This window comes from Denticeps clupeoides, chromosome 12 (assembly GCF_900700375.1).
Source record: "Denticeps clupeoides chromosome 12, fDenClu1.1, whole genome shotgun sequence".
Lineage (NCBI taxonomy): Eukaryota > Metazoa > Chordata > Actinopteri > Clupeiformes > Denticipitidae > Denticeps > Denticeps clupeoides.
This window is the reverse complement of record NC_041718.1, coordinates 6436103-6459897: the sequence shown is the minus strand read 5'-3', so window position 1 is coordinate 6459897 and position 23795 is coordinate 6436103. Positions and strand designations below refer to the sequence as shown.

Below are 23795 nucleotides of genomic sequence, written 5' to 3'. Positions count from 1 at the left end.
TACTTTTATAATTCTTGCAAGAGCACAGTTTTCAGGGCCCTCTTCCACTTAGCTGTATCTGGCAAGGTCAAAACATACAAAGTTATCGCAATTAGTCAGTTTAAATTAAAATGATTTTAAACATACACTTGAAAGTTGAAAGTCATCTTTTATTGCACAATAAAAGATCACATACCAGGTTTTTGTTTTTATTTATGTGGTTGGTCCATATGGGGTATACAGGAACTAACAAAATATAATAATAATGATGATTTAAAAAAAAAAAAAAAAAAAAAAAAAAAAGAATAAAACCCACAGCTCTCAAATATTTTGCTGTTCTCAGACCAACAGATCACTTTTATTAAGATGATCCCATGTACAGCGAACCTGGCTTAATGAAATTATGGCGTACAGTACAACCACCAAGTAAACACTGGCGTTTTCTGTCACCACGTGAGCTGCGAACTATGGCCCTAAATGCAAGCAGCCGAAGAACGGAACCTTAGAGCATGCAGGCGCAATGCCTTCTGAAACTGGAGTATTTCTAGGATGGTCACCAAGCCCTATTCCAGCATGTCCTGGCATGCAAGCACAAAGACAGCAGAACACAAGAGCCCTGCGTTGTTCCCAATACGTGCAAATATTCACAATAGCTAGAAATGAGTTCTGAGACCAGAGGCAATTATTAAACTAATTTTGGCCCAACAGATGCAACTATAATTTATTGCACATTTGACCTTACTTCTTCTCCGTGGTTGGGAAAGATAACCAGCTTTTTTTTAAACTGAAGTTTCACTTTGAGGAGTAAACTTTGATGTGATATAGTAGACATGATTTTGTCAAATACCACATTATTTGAATCTTTCTATTAGCCTAATTGGTATATTTGAGATTAGGATAAGAGTACAAAAACCCTGCCAAGTGTGTATTAGGCAAAAAGAGACAAACATTTTATATTGATCAATTGAAACCCAGTAATGTACTCAGGGTGTACACCACCTTAGCAAAACTTTTCAGAATCTTTTCTCATTTAAATTAGACTTGTTCCAACAGAAGGCATACAAACAAAATCAATGATAGTTCTTGTTAATTAATAAACATTCATTGTTGGGAAAATTGCAGTACTGTACAGTATGTGATACAGGGCAAAATGTTTAGAAAACTGCAAACATTATGTATAAGTTAGAGTACAGATAAATACACAAAAACTGAGACAAAGCGGTGTGCAACACATACACGAAAAGAAAAATCTGCTGACTTCATGATTAATTACTTAACTACAGAATGATACGAGATTGTGGAGTGTTGTAATATTGGACATTGGATAAATTGTTGTTGACTGTCACTGCAACACTGACGTACAGTTTTTCAAGTTTATAAACTGAGACATGCGGGTTTCCACATGGGCCAGAGTGGAGTAACATGATTTGTGTCGGGCAGTTCATCTCAAACTCTGTAATCTAGCGGTGATGTGAATGTACCCTCACACTTTTGACTTAGTGATATTGAATGCCAGAATCCCAAATTTTGGAAACAGAAGGCCTCAGAAGCAGCTACATGTAAACCATATGAAATTTAGGAAAGTATACATACATCAAAAGAGGGAACAGACATGAAAACAACAGTGTCAGAATTTCCATCATTGACTGGCCAAAACACATACTGTGGAAAACCGTAATACAGATTTTAAAAAAAAATTAAAATTCTGCTGTGTCTTGTCGTTTTCCCAATTGTGCTTTAAATGCAGTGTTTACATTGGAGTGTAAATATGGTTCGTCTTCCCATATCATGTTTGTAAGGATGTGCAGAGATATTAGTGTACAGGCTGCTTCCATATAAATATGACTGAACGGGTGGATGTGTGTTGTACTGGCACACATTCATACAACTAAGGGGCTGTTTGTCTCAAACCTGGTACAACTGAGAATTCGTTCCACTAATGATCATACTCTACACAAAGTACACAGATATATACTTTCCATCATGGAGATGTAACAAACACCCATATAAAAACTGCTAAATAAGGCATTGTAAGTTCAACATAAGATAAATGAGGAGAATGAGGAGGAAAAAAAAAACAAAACAAAAAAAACAATAATAAAAAATAAAAATGTCGTATTTGGTGAAAGTTTGGCAAAGAAGAAATGAACACAAAATAAAAAATAAATTATGGAGTCACAGGTTTGTGACAAGGCAACAACAACATTTTGTATAACAATAAAAGGTGACGCAGGGCAAGACGAGATATAAATACAGTTTTACAACAAATGTCCTTAGCGGGCCATGTTATGTGCAAGCGTGCGCATGCATCCACACATACACACACAGAAAGAAAAGAAATGAACAATGTAAGACAGAATACAGTTACAGGTAAACATTCACCAAAGGGACTGTGCAAAAACAAAAAAAAAGAAGAAACAAAAATCGAAACCTCAGAAAGAGACCCTGTTCGGGGGGTGGGGTGGGGGGTGGGGGTAAAAGTCTACCTTTTGTATCCATCTAATGTACAGCATGTTAAATACAAGAAACACTGATACCGAGTTTTGCATTTTCCCCAATATGCAGCGATGTGCTGGAGGAAAAACAAAAAAAAAAAATGGTGTGCTTGTAAACAAAAGTAACAGCAATATACGGCTAAATAGATTTACATTTTCTTGGTTTTAAAAAGTAGATCAAACTAAGACAGTATTTCAAAATGCATCCGAGGGACAGCAGACCACACCACGACCAAAAACCCTCTTTTCTTCACCTCTGCGGTCAAAACCGGGAGTCCGTTCACTGTGGACAGACTGGCATGGACACATTTCCCCATTTTCTCCCCCTCCTCTGTTCCATCATAATCCTCTTTTTGTTTTGCCATTGTGTCCTCGCTCGAGACTCCCAAAGGCTCCACTATGGCACTAACGTTGGGCTACACACGAATAACTGCATTTGTTCACAAACAAAACAGCATTAATTGTTGTGACACTGGGGACATAAGGGCATCTTTCAAAGTGACATGTGAAATACCTATTTTCCCATTTAAATACAATATTAAAAGTCAAACTCTCGATTGTTCTTTGCCATCAATTTCAAGCATTATTCTTTAACATTTGTCTTTTTTTTAATATTCACTGTAAATCAATACAGTAGCTTGCATTTTTAATATATCTAATTCAATAGATTTGAAAATTTTCGTTAGAATGAATTCGTAGCAGCATCGCAAAAAACCAAGCTGTCTTCGACAGCACTGTCCGTTTGGAAGCTTGTCATGGGTTAATGACGTTTCTCAAGGTTCCTCCTTTTAAATTACTCAGTGTGACAAGTCGCTTAATTGCTGGGAGTCGAAAGTGAAAAGTGGGAACTTACCTATGACCCTGTTAACACCATCGAGGAAAAAGAATCTCTGTCCCTTTGTAGCTACACCCATGCTGTACTGCACTCCCTCCCTGCCTGACGGAACTAAACTACAGTGGATGATACACAAGGCAAGGGCTGTTCTACTGCAAGGTGATCAAACAATATTTCCCATGATCCAATTTTTAACATTGGTTAAGTGTCCTAGTGTCACGTTTGCACTTGCTTTGCAGAGGTGTCCTTTCTTCCTGCTTTACTCTGAAAGCAGAACCAAGAGTTTTTTTTGAAGGGGTAGAGCTATAAACATACAGGGATAATTCAAGTCTTTACATGGACATTAACAGAGACGTCACAAACTGTACTCGGATGCACAGTAGAAGGAGCGGGGTGAAGGTGCCTACTGTGAATCTTCACCCTTTGTTGAACCTTCCTCTTCCTCATTTTTCTCCTCATTGTCTGGGAGTCTTTCATTCATCCATCCCTCATCTGGTTCCTCCTGTTTCTCTTCGCTGTTCTTAGTGGAAACTTCAGGAGAGAGATTTTTGCTGTCAAATTCTTGGCTTTGAGGTCCCTCTTCTGACGGTGTTACACCATCCCTGTCCACCAGTGGGGTGTCACTGGGGCCTTTCGTAGCCGTGTCATCCACCTGGGGGCTTCCACTGCTTCCTCCATGTTCATCTCTCATTTTCTTCTTCTTCCGCTTCGGGCTGCTGGAAATGTCTGCCGGGGCCATGCCTGGCAGTGCCATGATACTGCCATGGGGCAGGAACATATGCGGGTACAGCAAACCCTGGGGCATCCCAGGGATGAGAAAAGGGTTAAAGGTCAGGTGGCTTCCAGTGGTACTGATATTCCCAGTGATGCTGGATGGTGGAAGGGTGGTGGGTGTGGCTAATCCTTGGTCCCGTGCTGGCCCGGACACCTTCCCCTCTACAAAACCTTTATCGTCCTTTCTTTTCTCAGAGGCTGTAGGATTCCCAGTGCTGTCTGCTGTGGGGCAAGGGGCAGGGCTGGAGCCGCTGGCTGGACTGGGAGTAGCCGAGGTGGAGGTGACTGTGGTGGAGGCAGCAGAGGTGGAGAGAGTGGGTGTAGAAGAGGAGGAAGATGTGGACGAGGAAGATGGAGCCTGGCTCATGAGGCCACTCACGGCAAACATGGGTGGTTGCACCGCTGCCATTCCATGAAGCATCATGGGTAGCATACTGAGGCCATTCTTGCCATCCTCTCCTGCTGAGACAGCAGCAAAACCATGTGGGAATCCCATCAGGCCAGTGAGTGGGATACCCGGAACGTTCCGCAGGTTCTGCAGACTGACCAGGTCCATGCTTCCAATCAGACCACCATTCATGAACAAAGGTCCCATGCTAGATGAAGACTCTTGGAGGATTGGTCCCGTTTTGACCATCTCACTACGAGGACGACGACCTCTCCGGCGGGGCCCTGGGTCCCGATTAACAGGTTCAGTCAGGATGCGGGTGAACTTTCCTTCAGGAAGGAATCCCTGAAACCACATATAGACATGATTACCATTAACAAGTATCAGACCTTCTAGGTGTATCTCATGTTTAGACTACATGCTGGCCCACATAAACTCTCAGGTACATCCTTTGTTGATTTGAAATGCAGCCAGATGTCTAGCATGCTACATATTTGTTTGAATTACCAATGAGAGCACAGGACACGAGATGATGGAAACAAGCAGTTCTTGACCCATATTCTGTTTTCTGAACTAAATCACTGTGCAAACAACTGGTAATGCTTCTGTTTTGTTTCTTCTCTTTCATGAGAGGACTACGTAATGCTCATGAAAGGACATTGTTTTGCAGACCAAAAAGACCAGTAGGGGCTGAATTAAAAAAAAATCCTGAAATTCCAAGTCTGAACTTGGGGGGACAGATTTGTTGTCCTCACCGAGTGTTTCACCACCTCTGCCCAGTCTGGAGCCACACAGTATTCTGAATTAGCATCCAACCAACGTGAAAGCTCCTTTATAGCTGGAGCCATGGCACCACCCAGCTGCAAAAGAACAAAAAACAGCATAAGAGAAACTAACGAATGGTAGTTAAATCACCATCTGAGAGCAAAAATCAGGTCACACTCCTACCCTGCGGCCTGTGCCGCGGTGGACTACAGGCACCCGCTCCTCCCCAGTCAATGAGTTGATGTCCAGCTTGGTTGGGTCTTTGCAGCGATGTCTCCTTTGCTTAGGACGCTCCACAAAACTGTGCAAAATGGCTGCATTCTGGGACTGCATCAAAACCAAATGCTATTTCAATAAACTGCTGTTGTGTGGCTTTGTAGGTACAAACAAGTTGGTTAAGATTTAAGACACGTGCCAGATCATTTTGGGCCTGCTTCTCTATGGGGAAAGGTATCTATCATGTTGCATTTCAAAAATTTGGAGCACAAATTGAATTTTTCATGTCTTACATCTGGAATTAGGCAAGAGCAATCTATAACTGTTTCCATTTATCAACCTTTCAGGTATTTTATATCTGAACTGGATGGATGTGGCTTGAGGGCTTCGACTCACTGTCGCAAAGGGTGAAATTTCCATGCTGTAATTAGGATTCTGTCTCAGCCACTCCATTAAACCCTTGTTGGCTGCTTCCCGTTCCAGTCCCAGGGCCTCTGGTAGTGGAGGAGCAGGAGGTCCAGGAGTTGCAGATGGACCAGGGGTTGCTGGAGTGCCCGATGGACTAGGGGGCACCGGCGGAGCGGACAGGCACTCAGGCTGTGGAGTGGCAGTGGTAGATGACACTGCAGAGTGGCTGATGTTATCTAGCATAGGCTATAAACAGAACACAGATACAGATAAAGGTAGTGAAGTTTACATCCAAAATGAGTCAGGGCACAATATACAGTACAGTATATAATATAACTGTATTTTTACCCTCAATATACATTTTTCCCCTGACACACCTGCTGCTCTGGGACATGAAGTCCACGGCTCCTGATAAAGCCCAGATCAGGCCCATCCACATTTCTCCTGCGGCCTCGTCTCCGCCTCATGAAAGCATCATCTCGACGAAGGGTGCCGTTAACGATTTGCCCAGTAACGGGATGAATGAGGCCTGCTTGCAGGATGTCCGCCATATTTAAACCCAGAGAGCTCTGCATGGAGCCCAGAGGGGCCAGCTTATGCGCAGCTGAATGAACTGCATGGGTCAGGTGACCTACGCGGCCTGGCTCCCCACCAATCATTAACTCCCCTGGTTTTGATAGGTCTATTGCAGCTTCCTGCCAGCCATTTAGTAGAAGAGAGCCACCACGATGGGAAACACCCACCTGGATCTTCTCGCCAGAGTGACATGGCTTACTGAGCACTTCTGGCTCAAAGTCGAACCCTCGTCTGCCGGCAGGTCTTTTCAGCTCTGGCAGGAATGGAGGGGTAACCAACCTCTCCTGAAACAGAGACAACAAATATAATTACATTTCATTTGGAATCATGTTGATTTGACAGAAACCTATGAAAAAAATACCAATCCAGAGGGCATAATAGCAGCTGTTACTGACTCTTTACCTTATGTATCCCAGACACTGTGGCAGCCATGCTGAAGTTAAGGCTCTGGGTAGGCTGTACTCGGGCGGTCATGAAGCCCAGGCGCTGATGGGTGGTGTTGGGCACACAGGCGTTTCCTAGAGTACCAGGAGAATCATACTGCTGGCTGGAGGAGGGCCACTTGCCCTTCAGAATGGCATGGCAAACGCTGTCAATACGATTAATTATAACCCTGTCCTAAATAGGCAAAAAAAAAAAAAAAAAAGCAGCAACACATTAATCCACTGAATTGCACTCATAGCAAAATATTTTTAGTTAACCTGCAAAACCCATAGATAGTGTGGATTTCTGCATACCTTAGGCCACTCAGAGAATGAGTAAAGGGCTTTCTCCTGCAGGAGCTGGGCAATAGTAGGCTCACGGACATCATGGAGACTGTCTGCCATTTCACACACAGACATGGGAGGAGCGAAACGTGGGACCTCAACAAAGCTATCCATCATCAACGCTAAATCAAGCAAAAAGTGAAAAGATATTCATATTATAAAACGGAAGGCATTGAAGGGAAAAAAACGACTAGATTGGAAAGTGTCCTAGACAGACAGCACTAAATTCATAGTTCTAAAAACAGGAAAGTTTTTAATATACCACAGCCACGAAGAGTTGCCCTGACAACCAGCCTTCATTCCATTCATAGCTATTAGTGTTCTTGCACAGTAATGCAGAATACTGAGGGATTCTCATGAAACCGCTGTCAAGAATCACAATTGAGAGTGTTGTATCATGTAAAGATTTGCTGAGAAGGGGTCCAGTGGGAATACAAGCAGAAATATAAATCAAAGTCATATCAACAATCCTCATAATTACTATAATTTACATGTAAGGACGCTTAGGATCAGAGGACTCAAAACATATTCAGAAATGTGTAGTTATAAATTTCTGTGATGGCTGCAATTGCTTAAATTAGGTACTTTTGGAAAACCAATGGGAATGGGAGTGAAAAGACTGACTACCTGGGGTCTTGACTCTCTCTTCCTTCAGCTCATCCTTCACTTCCAGTACGTCAGTCTGCTCCAAGGTGGGTGTAAGTGTGGTGCTGTCTGGCTCCAGGGCCTCAGGGTCCGGCTTGACTACAGATAAAGCTGGCTCTTGGAGGAACTCTTGCTTGATGTGGAACACTGTGCTAGGTTGTGGAGACACAGGTGCATCTGGAAGAGGAAGGGGCAAGGAAGGGACCAGAGAAGGAGAGGACGGAGAGGGCTCCACAGAGGACAGGGTTGGGTCACTGAGGGTGCTCCCAACAGCAGATTCTGAGTGTCCTTCACAGTGTACGTCTGAGTGGTCTGATGGTGTAGCTTCCTCTGAAGGATCCTCGCAAGGTTCCTGAAGAGATCCATCACAGGGCTCACTTAAGTGAGGATCCACCAGTTGCACATCATTAGATTCTTCTAAGGGCACCTCACAAGGCTCTCTTAAATTCTCTACACTGTGTTCCCGTGGGGGTACCGATCCGGGCTCCTCTGTGGTTTCTTCTGAAGTGTCTTCAGAAGGGCCAAGTGAAGATTCCTCAGGCCCCTGGGAGGTCCCCACAAGACTGTGGCTGTCCCTCGACAGGTCCTCCTTTTCAAACTCAAAGCTGACACTTTCTGCACCGTCCACAGGGCTGGGAACACTGTGTGTCACATCAGAGTCACTCAGTTTCTCCTCTGGCTCATCAGTGGGACTTGTGTGGTGGAGGCTTATATCTGGGAGCGAGAGGGGAGGTGGGACATATTCTGGAGGGCTGGCAGAAAGGTCAGTCTGTTCCACTGAGGGTTCAGCCACGCTCAGCTCCTTGAACAGCATGAAGCTGGAAGGCAGCGGGTCCACAGGGTTACTCTGCGAGTCGGAGCTGGGCATACTGAGACAGTCATTCAGCGAAGCATCCACTTGGCCCTCATCAGGTGCGTCTCCGGAGTCAAGAAACTCTGACTCCAGCGTGGTCGGTCCCAAAATGGGATCGGCTTCGTTGAACATGTCCGTGGCTGTGGCGTGGTCTGAGCTCTCCCATGGCGTCTGCAGCTCGTCCAGCTCTACAGAAGGAGTCATAAGTCCCGTCTCCTCCGACGAACCCTGCTCCCCCACTAACACATCGCTGCGCAGCTTCCCTGCAATGGAGTCCATGTCACCCTGGCCTCCATTCAGCTCACTCTGCTCCCCGTAGGAGTTGAGCATACTCTGTCCACCAGATGCAGAGTTGAACGGAAAGCCATTAAAAGCCTCCTTGCTGGGCTTACCGTGGAGAGAGTCTGATGCCAGGCCATCGTGCTGCAGTGATGCCAGCTCTAGAGACTCTTCCAGAGGGGGGCAATCCAGGAAGCCCTCTCTGGACCCAGCACTCATAGCCAGTGTGCTAGCAGGGTCTGCTGACACTACGTCTGTAGGGTGGTGCATGTGAGGATGAATGTGCGGGTGGCCGTGATGCGGGGGTGGTGCATGATACTCGGACGACTGCGGAGAGTGGCAGTGGCCGAGGCTGGCTTCGTACAGGCAGCAGTGATGATGCGGCATGCCAGGAACAGCATATCCATGGTTCTCCTTGTGCACATAGTTCCGGTGCGCCTCCAGGAAGGACAACTGGGGATCGTTGAGTATGTAGAAGTCAGTGCGACTCAGGCCGTGCTTGGCTATACCGATAAGCAGGTCCCGGTCATGTTTTCCACATTCCCACCATACCGGCAGGTAGAGGCTGGGCTGGCACAGCTGTAGCCGTGGACCCAGCAGAGGGTGGCGAAGAACTTGTTCTCGCACTTTTCGCAAGAGCTCAATACGATACAGGGTACGAGCGGCTCGTTCTTCTGTGATTGGGTCCACAAGCAGTGAGTGGTCCACAGGACCTAAATAAGAGACAGAGCACTAAGCCTAAATCAACAAAAAGTGGAAAGATTCTTGCACCCATAGCTGTTCAACACATTAACCATGGAGAAATTCCATGGACCTAAAGGTTGGTCCAGCATGGAAACACACCAGTTTTGCAGTGAGAGAAGAAAATGCTATTTACATTAGAGACTGCCATTTTACATTGTGTGCTTCATTAGTTTGAATGGATAATGAAATAATTTTCCAAATAAAACTTTTTTTTTTTACTTACATGTGTAAAAAAATCAAAGTGCATTTACAATAAAATTTCTTCACGTTCATCCTTACCTTCATCTTTTCTTGGAGGCAGCCGGCAAGCCGTGCGGCACATGGACACAAAGCTGTAGAAGTATCTCTCTAAACTCTCATCAGTTTTCCTCTCCAGTCGAGCTAAGGAGCGGAACTGGGTCCAGTCAAAGATCTTCTTCTCTGGATCATACACCACACCAAAAGATGTCACTGTGCGATAGAAATCCGCCTGTTCCCGGCGTGTCCACCTGTAAGTAAAAATGAAATGATTGTCATTGTGAAGCACAGCACACTGTGCACACAGTCAAATGAGTCCTCTGCATTTAACCGCCCACCCTTGAGCAGTGGGCAGCCATGACAGGCACCCGGGGAGCAGTGTGTGGGGACGGTGCTTTTGCTCAGTGGCACCTTGGCGCTAGGGATGCACTTCCTTACACGCTAGGCCAACACTGCCATCACCGTCCCTGTAACATTTCAGATTCTTGACATAAGGACTCAGACCGAGAGTCAGTATTTCTACATCATAACTAATAAAGAGATTCTGTACTTTTAACTCAAGTATGGATAAATGTTTCCCACGACCACCAAAAATGTCTTACCTCCTCTGCCACTCGAGAAACAGCGAGTCTGCTTCAACAGTGCATCGTCTGAACTCCTCCCCAAGCTGCCAGGACAGAGGCCCAGCTCCCTCTGGCAGAAGAAAGTCATGGCGGAGAGGTTCACGACGGGTGTAGCGCTGGTACGCTGTAACTAGCCGCCGTACACGAGCCGTGAGGGCAGGGCCTGCGGGCCAGTGGGCTTTACCCGGTTCCACAGTCTCCTGGACCAGGTCACCTAAACAGACATTACCGAGGATTAAGCAGAAAACTACAATTTCATGTATTTCTGGCTTGCACAATAGCCAAATTCAGCCTCAGAGCATGTCCAAATGTTGCTTGCAGGTTGCATTCAAGCTTTTTGCATATAGGCCCGTTTGCCCATACTGACCACTTTTCACTGCCTGCAATGGAAAAGGTTGCCTGGTCTGATAAAATCACAGTTCCTTTTAGATCATGTGAGCAGACATGTGGTATGAACAATTTATCTGAGGAAGAGATTATTATAGAGATTATTATAGCAAAGTGCATTATAGGAAATGGTCAATGTCCAGCTAGGTAACCTTGGGTCCTTTTAAAGATTATGTTTCTTTGACCTGTTTAACCTACTAATTTTGCTTACCACAAATACCCTTATGTGTCAACACATTCCAGTTGCCTCTTTCAGCAGGATAGTGCCAAAAAGTTCAAAGCGTTAGCTTGGCCTCCAAATTCTCCAAATTTAGAGCTGCATCTGTGGCATATGATGGAAAAACAACTCTCTCAATGGACACCCCCACATCACAGTCTTGTATCTGTATGTAAACATTTTGGTGCTGAATCCTTCATACAGGGTTTCTGCAGGTTTAAGGAAGCCAAATTTAAAGACCTTTTTTAAAGGCCACTCATGGAATTTAACACCCTGCATCAGAGTAATCAACTACATTTGTACAAGGGCCAGTTTTTTTTTTTGGCAGACACTGAGGGCCAGATGCTCTTCTAATACAATATTAATTGTGGTTTAAGTAATTAAAAAATATTTGATATTAATTAATAATAATTAATTTTCCTTCTAAAATTTGATTTCTTTTTGCCTTTGTCAGTGTTAATAGACTCATAGTACCTGTACAGCAGCAAGCCATTAGGGAGCGACTGCGACATTTTCAGTTTCTTATTTTTGAGTCATTTCCATGCACACACTGTACTTAGTGAACCTGTAAGAGCACAGCGCACCATGACCGGTGGATTACTGACAGCTTGGGGGAAATAAAAATGTTTTTTTATACTTTTGCCTCATCGCTAGGCTATTCCTGATTCAGTAATAACAGAGAAATTATTACTATAAGGAGAACTCTCACAGAACACATCCACTGGCGACTCCCTCTCCCACACACACAATTCCAATATCATGCACAATAATGAAAAACATATATTAAAAATTCACCAAAATATTAAGAGGTTACAAGTAGGGCTGCACAATTACTTCATTTGTCCTTCATTTGGGTTGGAAAAATGTGGCAACCCTAATAGACATATACACTAGATGTCACATTCAGCCTGTTCTTCTGTTCTGACACCACTATATATTGCATAGTTAGCTCATTGTCAAAAATTCTTGACAAATCTATACAAAATGCCTGTTCAATGCCCTGTTTATGGTTATTTTTTCCCAAATATGCAGGTAAATGGATGTTCTAAAGAAGTAAACAAATAAATAAATAAATACATTTCATAGTGACCTGCCTTCGGACATCTGTTTGGTTTGGTTTAAAATAGAAAATGCAATACAATTTTTTTTGCCTAAAATAATGAATAATCGTGATTAATAATTGTAAAACTTCAGAATTAAGGATCCTGCTCACAGATCTTGTTGAGTCCCCAAGTCAGGGTTGTTTGGGTGCAGGCAGTTTCTTTTCCCTTGTATTCACAACATGCCTCATTCTCTTCAAAGTACAGTTTTTTTTGTTTTTTTTCTCCAATGAAACATATGAAGTTTAATATCTACTGGCATGTATGCTGAGCAGAACATTACTCACTTGAGACAGTTTTCACTTGTTTGTCTGAAGTATCTGTAAAAGAGCTGGCCCCGTCCTTTCAGAACAGAGGGGGAAAAAAAAACAAAAAAACAAAAAACAGATTTAACAGAACTACCTGAAATTATGGTGTAAAAAATAACTCCAGCTGTAGCATTAAAAATGCCCATACCTTGGGTTCATCCTTCTCCTCACACTGCTCTGGCTTGTTCTCAGTCTCTTCCTTGAGCTCACTGCTCTTACAAACACTATAAAAAAAAAAAAAAAAAATGCAGAAATTCTTCAGGACCAGCAAACAAACCCATTCACACAGTTCATATGTATCATTAAGCAAAAAGCAAGTATCTTACGCTTCAGTGGTGTCAGTTACGACCTCTGAACCGGTCTGCTCTGCAGAGAGCTCGGTCACATCAGGCATCCCTACACGCTCAAGGAAACACAGGCTGGGGTCAGCCCGCATAGCGCTATACCGTTCATAGCCTGAGGGAGGAAAGAGAAAAAAATAAAAAAATATCAATGTACATGAATACACGCTGCCTTTACGCAGTTAGTCTCATTTTACCAAAGAGAGACACTTTTGTGGACCTCAGTATGACAGAGGCTGTCAGAGGTGGATATTTCAGATTCTGAAAGTACATTTTGAGACCAATGAATTATGTTTCAACCAACTATTTGAGAAGTGGTTTTCTGATTCTGGACTAATTACTCAACTGGTTGTTTGAAACAATATTTTTAGGCTTGGCAGCTGTAAAATGAATTGTTTACAACGTTGTTTTAAAAGTATTGGCCCAAACCATCAGTGTAATTAAAAAAAAAAAAAAAAGTAAGGCGACAAGAGTTTACCATGCTTGTGAACACCAATGAGGAGAGACTTGTCTGCCTCTGCGTCCCACCAGCAGGTGGGAATCTCAATGTAGTCGATGTCAGGCAGAGCCACCTCTAGTTTGCTGCAGAAAAATACAGAATATTCTTATACCACTGTTTTCATAGCAAACGCTGTCAAATTAATAAAAAAAAGACAGACAACAGTCACATGATCTGATTAACAAGGCCAACTGGCAGCAATGGCAGAAAATTCTCACACTGCTTCTGGACATACCTGGCTGGGATGTCTTCTAAAGCCTGAGCAGCAGCTTCTCCCAGGACCTCCACTTTTAGGTAGTACAACATCCGCACCCTCAGTAGGACCCTGCAGCAAAATAAATCATAAAAAGTTTCTAAAATGCTGCTACATGTTAAGGTATACATTTCATAAATCTCTAATCTCTTTCTATGACATGTGTGATGTTTCTGTTTTTTTTTTCCCCTGCTAAGCTGCCATAAATGCATGCAGGTTAGTATTTGCCTTCATAGGGCAATGTCACTCACAGTCATATCAAACCTAGATGGGGCGAAAGAACTCACCATTTCTAGCCACTCAGAACCATAGACAGTCTAGGTGAATGTTACGTAATCTCACAAGTTAAAATATACAAAAAATATATAGGGCATGGCTCCACCTCCTCCTTCATTAGCTGAGCATAAGTTAGCCTCATCTGGGTTTGGCTAGTACTTTCACATTCTTGGCCACTAATTTTGATGAAGCATGAGAGTAGTTTCATCTGATCTGAATTGCATACTACCAACGTGGATAAAGACATTTAACATATCCATTCTTACATTTATTTCCAAAAAGGGAAAAGTCATGTCTGTATTTCCACTGAAAAACTCGCCATTGCTGTGCTTTGTGTAAAAACCAGTCCATCTCTGCCTCTGCTTGGCTTATGGGAAGTTTATCCTTAGCCACTTATAACTCTTACTGTTGTCTCAACCCACAACAAAGAAAAGAAAAGTTTGCTTGCAACAGTGGCTGAAGTCGGATTTAAAAAAATGACTATAACACTCCACATGTTATAGTCATTAAATATGGAAACAGATAATTGGTTTCATTACCCGTTACATGGTAAGTTACTCCGCCCCCCAGTAACAGAGTCATTGTAACACCGTTATTCCAATCATTGCTTTTGTGTACTAGTTTTACCCGTGCTTTTGCGCAGACATCGTTCATACGTTCATAAGATATGGTAAGGATAATTTTACTTGTTGCAGTGTTGCTTGAGGTGTTTCTTGTAGCTGTCATCCTGCAGCACCACCTCTGGGTTGCAGTGCACCAGCCAGTCTGCATTCTTCAGCTCTGGTTGGGAAAGCTGGTTTTTCAGTTTCTTGCCCTTACGACCCCGTGGAACAGGAGCAGACAAACCTGAACATGTTCAAACAATCCATGTTTTCAGGCATGAGCACAATCTCAAATGACTCAAATAAGTGCAGCAATCTAATTTGAATATTTTTATTTGATGAATGATAATGTATACTATTTGCATTTTTTGCATTGCGGCAATTAACAGATGCACAAGGTGACAATGAATCTGCACCTAAAGTAGAATACAAGATGAAGGGTGAGGCACGGCACTGCAGAAAATCTGGTGAAACAACCATTTTAAAGTTGACAGAGGAGTGCTACACCCACGCTGAGGGGTCAGCTACTTTGATGATCAGCATGGTTAGCAGTTTTGAGAACTTAAAGCCAGGAGGAAAATTATGAAAATGAAACAGTTTCAAGTTGTACGGGTAATTGCCATTACAGTTCCACTTCAACTTTTAAAGAATTGAGATATCACACACACACACACACACACACAGCATTAAAATAAATTTCAATGAGGCAGTTCTATAAAAGTATATTATATACACATGGGCAGCATTTTCTCACCGGAGTGATTCTGTAGAGTCTGGCTGTGTCCATCTTTAGAGGGAGTGATGAGTTCCCAAATGAAGCTCTTGATCTTGTCATCACCTTTGTAATGCCGGACACAGTAAACTAGCAGTGCTCGGCACAGCAACTCCATGTCCCGCTCCGACAGGTGCCACTTAAAGCGCCCATGGGTGAGGATGTCCTTCCAGCGACCCCAGCTGCAGACAAGGCACAGACAGGACAAGTCTTCCAACGAGAAGCAGTAACAGTCGACACAAACCAACAATGTGCCAAAAGAGGAGTAAACAAGATGTTAATCACAACTGCATTAGTTTGAGATCACGGTCACAAAATGCATCTTAACAATACTGAGTTCAGGAAAAGTAACAGTCTCGAACACTTTCTCTAGATTTGTAGGCAGAGGCTGTCCCTTCACAGACTTGTTTTTGCTGTAGAGGTTCATTGTAAAGCATTATTTCTCCATTATTATCTATAATAAATAATCAAAACTGATTATTATAATTAAAGATAACCCTATGATTAAAATTGCATTCATGCAATTACAAACACCAAAACCAAATGAAAAACAGCAAAACCTGCAAAAATCTGTGAACTATAAATGGACAAGATAACACCCAGGTTTGACACTGAAACCAGCTTGACTGAAAGTGAAGAATAGCTACATTTCCTTTAGCAAGACTCTGCTAAACTTTTTAATACAAATCTTAAATAAGCACAGGCTTGACAAATTTTAAACCTGCTGAACAGATGGTTCAACTGGACGTACCCAAATATGAGCAGGTTCTTCTCAACCCGAAAACACTCTGCTCGCATGTAGCGCCGGTTCCTATCGCTGAGGCGCCGTGTCCGGCAGGGCCTGTCCTCAGAGTCACTGTCGAGTTCGGAGAACTCCATCAGCTCATCATCCTCAAAAGAGTTGTAGTGTCGCGTCTGCTTCCGCACCCGTGGAGTGTCAATCACCAGGCTCTCCTGTCCAAAACACAAAGAACCGATACATCACTATATAAGTAATTGGGTGGTGGTGGTGGTAGCCTAGTGGGTTAGACAATCTCTTACGAAGCAGACGACCACAAAGTCACACAAAGTTCTAACCCCACAACAAGCCCAGCAATAGCCCACACCCCAAAAAATTTGATTAAATATTTCACTTTTCAGGCTTTCCTTTACCACATTTTTGTTGTTAATTAAGCGTCTTAAACACTACAGGCAACGTACACGCTGTCCATCATGTAACACCAGCACTAAACATATTGCAGTAACGCTAATAGCCAAAGCACAGTTTAAAAACAGAAACACGTACGCACACCAAATGCACAAGACTCATTTAGCTCAACCTTCTCCTTTCCCTGATTCTCATACGTTTTTTTTTCTCATTAATGCGACCCATCTGTTCATAGCAAGACGAGAGCCAAATATTCAAATGATTCCACTCGTCACTCAGCTCCTCGTCTCCTTCCTCGGCTCCGCATGCCTCCCATACCTCCCCCTCCAGCTATTCGCAATATCTCACTCATCTATCGTTTCCCCCCGATTCTCCAAAATTTGCCACATTCCTTGTGTCTTTTAATCTTACCCAACATGGAGAGTTGGCAGCAGACCAGCATGAGATGCTAATGAGACCAATGAGATCTCGGCTGAGTCACCCAGCAGCCCACTTTACCTTCTCGGCCTTGGAGTCGATCTCCAGCTCAGCGATTTTAGCCCACTTCTGCCAGAAGTTTGGATCATCCAGCGATATGTCAGTTCTGTTTCCAGAAGATACAAAGCTGGCCTGTGGATAACATTAAAGGGAATAGGTTGGGGGCAAACACAATCTTTACCATACCATCGCGATACAAAGTGTTGTGTGAAATCATTCACTGCCTCTCAATCCTCTGAAAAACAATACCTTAGCAAAAGTGGAGCCCTTTCCCTCTGACTGGATGGTGATAGTCTGGGTTCGCCGCTGTAGGATCTGGTCGATGTCTTCCTCACAGAATTTAGAGCCCTCGTCCTCCTCATCCATCAAGGCGCCATATGCCCCCTTCCTCAACAGGTCCTCGACCTCCATCTTGGACAGCTGCTGCACCTTTGGTAGCATCCAAGTAGTCAGAACATGTCCATAATATGCCACAATTGCCTGAGTCAACCTCGCCCAGAAAGAAATAAGTACACACACAGATTACAGAAACAAAAATAAAATAAAATGTGACCGTGATAACCACGCCATTGCTGAGCACCACCTCACGATCCCACCACATAATGCATTTTATAACTACACAATTATTCCAGTAAACGAATTGAAAAGTACGTCTATAGGAATCCCGTGCAATTTCTACACTGCCAACAAGGAGCAACGTTCACAGTCAAAACGCAACTGAACCTTCAGAACCTGACTTGGTGTCGAAATAAGTTCATGCACTTGAATGAAATCAGTGTAATCAACCTCCCCTCCATCTTGGTTTGAGTGGCACTTCGATGCCTTGTTTCTACTGGTTGTGTGTTCAAGAGTTCAAGGATTATTCAAGGAGTATTCAACAATATTCAATGTTGACTGCTGTGTCTGCAGAGTCTCATGGAGCATTGCTCGCCACTTGGTGTGGCGCTGGTTCATCTGCTAGGCCCAGTGCGAGATGCTGTTCAGGCGCACATCCCATAGAAAACAGAGCACAGCACTGTGATGGACACATTTGGTCTGAATGTTTTTAGTGCACTCAGTTGATGGAAATAAGTCACAGCAACTTCAAATCCATGCACATACAAATATAGTGAGCTATGGTCATCAAAATTTAACAGAATAATATATATATGTCTGTTGCCATGGCATTGGATGGGAAAGGGTTAACTGGCAGGTACTCACCCCATTGAGGCCACCCTTGCGGTTAATGTCCTGAAGAACAGCTTTGTCCAGGCCCAGTTTTAGACTGGCCTTATCAAACATCTCCCTCTCATAGGAATTGCGCGTGATGAGCCTGTATACCTTCACTGCTTTGCTTTGACCTATCCGGTGGCAGCGAGCTTGTGCCTGAAAAAAAAGTACTGCATATAACTAAAGTCTGAGACAAATCCATTATTATTTACATATTCTTTTCATGTATTTGATAAGATGCAAATAGAGGGCTGGCCTACTGAGAAATATTAAGACTTCTCCAGAATTACATTTACAGCATTTATGAGACGTCCTTATCCAGAGGGACTTACAATCAGTAGTTACAGGGACAGTCGCCCTGGAGACTCTCATGGTTAAGGGACAGGGACAAAATGGTAGTAAGTGGGGATTTGAACTTTTGATTTTGAGTTAATAGGTGAGTGTTTCCCACTAAGCTACTACTACGGTGCAGTGGCTGGCCTAGCGAATAAGGAACCAGGCCCATAATTGGAAGGTTTGAACTCCAACCTGCCAAGGAGGTGCTACTGAGCAAAGTACCATCCCCACACACTGCTCACCATGTCTACCTCATTTCATGGCTGCCCACTGCTCCCTTAGAGAATAAGTTAAAAGCATTGACAACATTTGTGCTATGCTGTGGTGTGTCACGTGACAAATAATCACTTTCACTTGTGCCATACTCATCAACCTCACCTGAAGGTCATTCTGGGGGTTCCAGTCAGAGTCAAATATGATACAGGTGTCAGCAGCGGTGAGATTGATGCCCAGGCCTCCAGCACGAGTACACAGAAGAAACACAAATCTGTCTGAGTCGACTTTACAGAAACGATCAATGGCAGCCTGCCGCAGGTTTCCACGGACCCGGCCATCAATGCGTTCGTAGGTGTACCTGAGGCAAGAAAATTAAAAGGGTAAATTTTGGAACCTAATGGCACACAATGAAAACCACAGCTCAATGGAGGGGGAAAATACAACATTTATAAATGATATAAAATTACTTCATACATGGTCATCTCTATAGTGTAACCTGAGCCAATCAGGGGTGTAGTGGGCAGGCGACACAAGAGAGCATTTGCAAGATATTAAAGATCCCATGATTTCACTTTGTGAGATTATTTAACATTAATATGAGCTTCCCTAGCCTGTTTGCAGTGACTAGAAATGGGAATGTGTGTAAATAGTTATTTGGCCATTACGCTTCACCGTTCAGAGAGCGGCAGCTCAAACGCTCTGCTCTGGAATTTATCCCCTTATGTAGTCATAAGGGTAAATGTGACCTCCCTTTTCTCATGCTTTTTCCACCCAGAGAATTTCCCACCCCTGCCCTAATGAAGAAACTATTGGCCGCTCTCCTCCTCATTAGCATTTAAAGCTGCAGACACAGAAACGCCGGGAACTCTGGGGAAATCTCATTGTGTGACTGGCTAAAAGTGGTTTTAATTTTGCAACAGGGCTGAATTTCAGAAAGAGTCTTCAGATACAGTATTAGGGGACCAACAAGACCGATATAAAAGAAAAAATAAAATAACAACTGTATTACTATCATACCAGTAGTCAAGTCAGGTCTAGGCTATATTTCAGCAGTTATTTAATGTTAATAAATAACTGCTGTCAGAGTTTTTTTTTTATGCATTGACCACAGTATTTTTCCTGTAGGTTTAAACAATTTAAGGAATATAATAAATGAGATTTCATGTCCACACTGGTAGTGGTGGCCTTGTGGCAGAAGGTTGCCTGTTTGAATCACAAACTGCCACTGAGCAAAGTACAATCCCCACACTGCTACTCGGGTGTCTGTCATGGCTGCCCACTGCTCACTAAGGGTGATGGTTAAAAGCAGAGGACACATTTCGATGTATTCATAGTGTGACAACTTCAAAATGACAACTTCACTATTTTATTTTTATTAAATGCCCCCATTGAATACATTCTTTCTTGTGAAAGTAAAGTGCACACATGGGTAAGACTGATCAGTCATGATTCACCTCTTCTGAATGAGGTAGTCCTCCAGGATGTCCAGACATCGCACCATCTGGGAGAAGATGAGGACCTTGTGGCCTCCAGCAAGGAGTTTGGGCAACAGCTTGTCAATAAGCACCAGCTTTCCTGCCCCTTGGATCATGGCCTGTAGCTGAAAGTCATAGGCATCTGGATTGTGGGATTTTCTAAAACTTTCCAGAATTTTCTCCTCAGCACCTGCAAGACCAAAATAATGTGTTACAAAAAAAAAACCTCAGTAAGTGTGTCAAACCTGGTCCTACTGTGCTCAATCTAATATGAAGAGGAAGCCTTTACCAGTGATGAGGTATGGGTGGTTGCAGCACTTGCGTAGTTCCATCATAGTGTTGATGAGGTTGGGCATGTTGTGCTGGTTTGCTCCCTTGGCCAGGAAGGTGAAGTTCTTCTCTAAAATGGCTCGGTAGTATTTCTTCTGGATGTTGGTGAGCTCCACCTCTATAATTGTCTCTTCTTTGGGTGCCAAGTTCTTCTCAACATCGTCCTTCAGTCTCCTCAGCATCATAGGCTTAAGGATGGCCTGGAGCTTTTTCACCTAGAAAACACAGGAACACTGGTTTGTAACAGGAAGCTGATCCTGTAAATAGACACTACAGCATTTTCCTAAATTAGCTAGTGTCTACAATTTAGCCATGATGCGCACCTGCTCTTCTGTCTTCAGATCCCCAAACTCTTCCAGGAAGGTGCTCTCAGAGGGAAACTGAAGAGGCTCAAGGAAGTTGAGCAGACTGAAGAGTTCCTCCACAGAGTTCTGTAGCGGTGTGCCAGTAAGCAACACTTTGTGCTCCTGGACGATGAAAGGTATCAAAAACAGGTTATGTATTGTGAACAACCTGAACTGATGTTCAAAGAGCATTTGCTGGGCTCAAACAGCTCCAGCTCACTAGGTCAAAATTTAAGCTAAATTGAAGAAAAAACATCTTTTTGAAGAAAAAACATCTCACCAAGTTCATCAGCTTCAATCCCTCCAGGAGTTTGCAGTTACGATTTTTTAACCGGTGGGCTTCGTCAATCACCACGCAGCGCCAGTGGATCTTCTTCAGTTCTGGACAGTCTGCCATGACCATCTCAAATGTAGTGATCACCCCGTGGAACTTAAACAGCCCAGTAATGATGTTTCCCTGCAAGCAGAAATTGTGAAGGTTGTAACTTAATTTACAACTATGTATTTTGGAATTTTTATTATTTTGTGTATTTATATCATGTAATTATATTTGTGACCACACCTGCTCATCACGGTGGTACATCTCATACTGCAAGATCATTTGACGACTAATCTGGCTCCCATGGTAAACAATGACGTTGATCTCAGTCCACGTCCGAAATTCCCGCTCCCAGTTTGTGATGGTGGAGAGGGGGGCAATGATGAGGAAGGGACCCCGTATGCCCATGCTGAAGATCTCATACAGGAATGTGATGGACTGGATGGTCTTGCCTAGGCCCATCTCATCAGCTAGAATGCAGTTTTTTCTGAAAGAAAGAAAAGACAGAGCCACATGGTTACAGATCCAGCAATAGAGTTACATCAGAGTATTTTCAGTATATGAATGTAAGTACAGGTTCTTTATTAAGAATTTGTGGGTGTGGAATTACATAAACCATATGAAGAACTGAACTGTGCTGGTCTGACTGTAATAAGGTAGCAAACGACTCCTTGTAACCATTGGCTTACCTGTTGTACCAGTTGAAGAGAAGCCAGTTCATGCCTTCCAGTTGATATTCCCTCAACTGGTTTGCATTCCTGTATTCTCGAGACTTCTCTAGCTTCTGCCAATGGTCTGATAATGGTCTCTCCTGCATCCCAAAAAAGTTGCTTCATTCAGTGACATACATGTGGCTCTGCTTTATATTACAGTATATTAAAGAATAGAAAGAGTTATATTGAAAATTCATATAACAACCCTCATACTATATAATGATATAAAATTAACTTACCACATGTTTCACCTCTAGGATCTTCTTAAGGTCCTCAAACTCACGGATCTTTCCAGGGTCAACATCCTCTTGGAGCTCCCAGGTACTCTCCTCATAGGATAGGGAGCACCATTTTACCAAATAGTGTGTGACCTCCTAAAGAAAAATGATCACACAGAATTAAAAATTAAGGATCCCCATAACAAAAATATTTGAGGTCCATGACCTTGATGAACATTTGAAAATCTGCCCCCCCCCCAATCTTTTAAAACACACGTTTAATGCAAGCAGCCTCATTCCGTATGGTCCTAGGGATGGGGTTAAACCCTCCAAGCATATCTGTAAGAAGCTAATGAAGAGGTCTCTCCTTCCAGGGATGAAGAGCACCTCACTGTTCATCACATTGCCTTCTCTGCTGCAGACGCAGTTTGCATGGTGCTCCCTTTCCTCAGCCAGTGAACGCACACCCTAATCAGCACCCATTCCACATCAGTACAGGGTAACATGCATACCTGCACAAGTGGGGAGTTACATTGGAAAGCCTCACCTCTCCAGTCTCCGTGTCTGTAGTGTAGGCTACTTCCAGAAGCCGATCCACCTCTATATAATCTGGATTAAAGAGATCTTCATCTGGCTAGAGAAGGGAGACACTGCAGCTATAAACCATGCACTGATATATGAAATGTATTATTACTAGTATATAACTATTACATAGATAAATAAAAAAATACAATTCTAAAAAAACAATTAGGAGAACATTTACCTCTGTAAAAATGTGCTTCATTTGTGCCTGCTTGTTCCTGAAGCGCTTGATTTTTTGGTGGATGCGTGGGTCTTTTTCCAGTTCTTCCAGGGTTGCCCATTTGCAGTGAAGATAAGAGCTGCGAATTTAAAGGGGTTAGAGCTCTGACTTCAGAATAAGGCAGAACACCTCATGCTGAGTGCCATTCACAGGACTGTTCATGCTAATGAACTGAGTCATTACTCAACAGATTTGGTAGATTTTGTCATTAAATTGTAAGCAGCAGATTGAGAACAGTGTGCATTGTTTATTTCGGAAACCACAAAAAGGTTTAGCAGTGCATAATAAGATAAAAGGACGTAACACCTAATTAAAAAGACTTACAAATTCCTGTACTTGACATAAAACTCCTCCAACTCCTCGGGCTGATCCCCTGGGTCTGTCTGAAAGAGACCAAAGAGAAGACAGATAAAAATTTAAACAGTAAGTACATCAAACAGAGGGTGAACACAATACCTCTCTCTTGACTGGTCGAACGGAGAGAATTTTCTCAATGATGTTCGCTTCATCTTCCGGTGGCTCCTAAAACCAGACGGGTGGAGTGAGTCACTTTAGACATGGTGAGCACATGTACGCATGTGATGGAGACGTGACTGGACAGAAGTAGGCCGCGAAAGAAACAAGAGAGTGAAAGTGTGCTACCTCTGCCTGCCAGGCCAGGGTAGAGGAGGAGAGCGCGGAGATCCGCCCGGTTCCCAAAACAGCGATGGTTTCGCCGTCGTCATCGACAACCTTGAAATCCAGGTCCTCGTTGTACTTCCTGCGCTTCACCTGCCGTCCAGAGCGCCGCTTCTACGCAGCGGAGCGGGTCAGAAAGTGGGAGAGGGGACGAGAAAGATAGGGGGATCATCAGCTAATCGGTCCTCTGCT

General features: G+C 43.4%; 1 protein-coding gene across 4 annotated transcripts in view; it reads right to left on the bottom strand.

The window, feature by feature from the left end:
* Positions 1-272: 272 nt before the first annotated feature.
* The window catches only part of chd6 (chromodomain helicase DNA binding protein 6), a 42282-nt gene continuing 18759 nt past the window's right edge, over positions 273-23795 (bottom strand). For 3 of the 4 annotated variants that reach the window (XM_028997431.1, XM_028997427.1, XM_028997428.1), the window contains exons 5-38: positions 23568-23717; positions 23382-23447; positions 23250-23308; positions 22887-23004; positions 22671-22757; positions 22145-22279; positions 21882-22003; positions 21436-21679; positions 21154-21330; positions 20853-20996; positions 20489-20744; positions 20179-20389; positions 18887-19082; positions 18164-18328; positions 17213-17392; positions 16985-17095; positions 16091-16293; positions 15322-15521; positions 14652-14811; positions 13672-13761; positions 13416-13519; positions 12923-13052; positions 12745-12820; positions 12576-12630; positions 10564-10798; positions 10004-10212; positions 7831-9693; positions 7174-7325; positions 6839-7054; positions 6238-6720; positions 5849-6106; positions 5420-5563; positions 5227-5331; positions 273-4816 (exon numbers count right to left, since the gene is read on the bottom strand). In XM_028997431.1, the coding sequence (XP_028853264.1) occupies positions 3713-4816; positions 5227-5331; positions 5420-5563; positions 5849-6106; positions 6238-6720; positions 6839-7054; positions 7174-7325; positions 7831-9693; positions 10004-10212; positions 10564-10798; positions 12576-12630; positions 12745-12820; positions 12923-13052; positions 13416-13519; positions 13672-13761; positions 14652-14811; positions 15322-15521; positions 16091-16293; positions 16985-17095; positions 17213-17392; positions 18164-18328; positions 18887-19082; positions 20179-20389; positions 20489-20744; positions 20853-20996; positions 21154-21330; positions 21436-21679; positions 21882-22003; positions 22145-22279; positions 22671-22757; positions 22887-23004; positions 23250-23308; positions 23382-23447; positions 23568-23717 (8208 nt within the window). In that variant the 3' untranslated portion in view covers positions 273-3712. The remainder of the gene's footprint in view (positions 4817-5226; positions 5332-5419; positions 5564-5848; positions 6107-6237; positions 6721-6838; positions 7055-7173; positions 7326-7830; positions 9694-10003; positions 10213-10563; positions 10799-12575; positions 12631-12744; positions 12821-12922; positions 13053-13415; positions 13520-13671; positions 13762-14651; positions 14812-15321; positions 15522-16090; positions 16294-16984; positions 17096-17212; positions 17393-18163; positions 18329-18886; positions 19083-20178; positions 20390-20488; positions 20745-20852; positions 20997-21153; positions 21331-21435; positions 21680-21881; positions 22004-22144; positions 22280-22670; positions 22758-22886; positions 23005-23249; positions 23309-23381; positions 23448-23567; positions 23718-23795) is intronic. The other variant, XM_028997432.1, reaches the window with a different exon arrangement.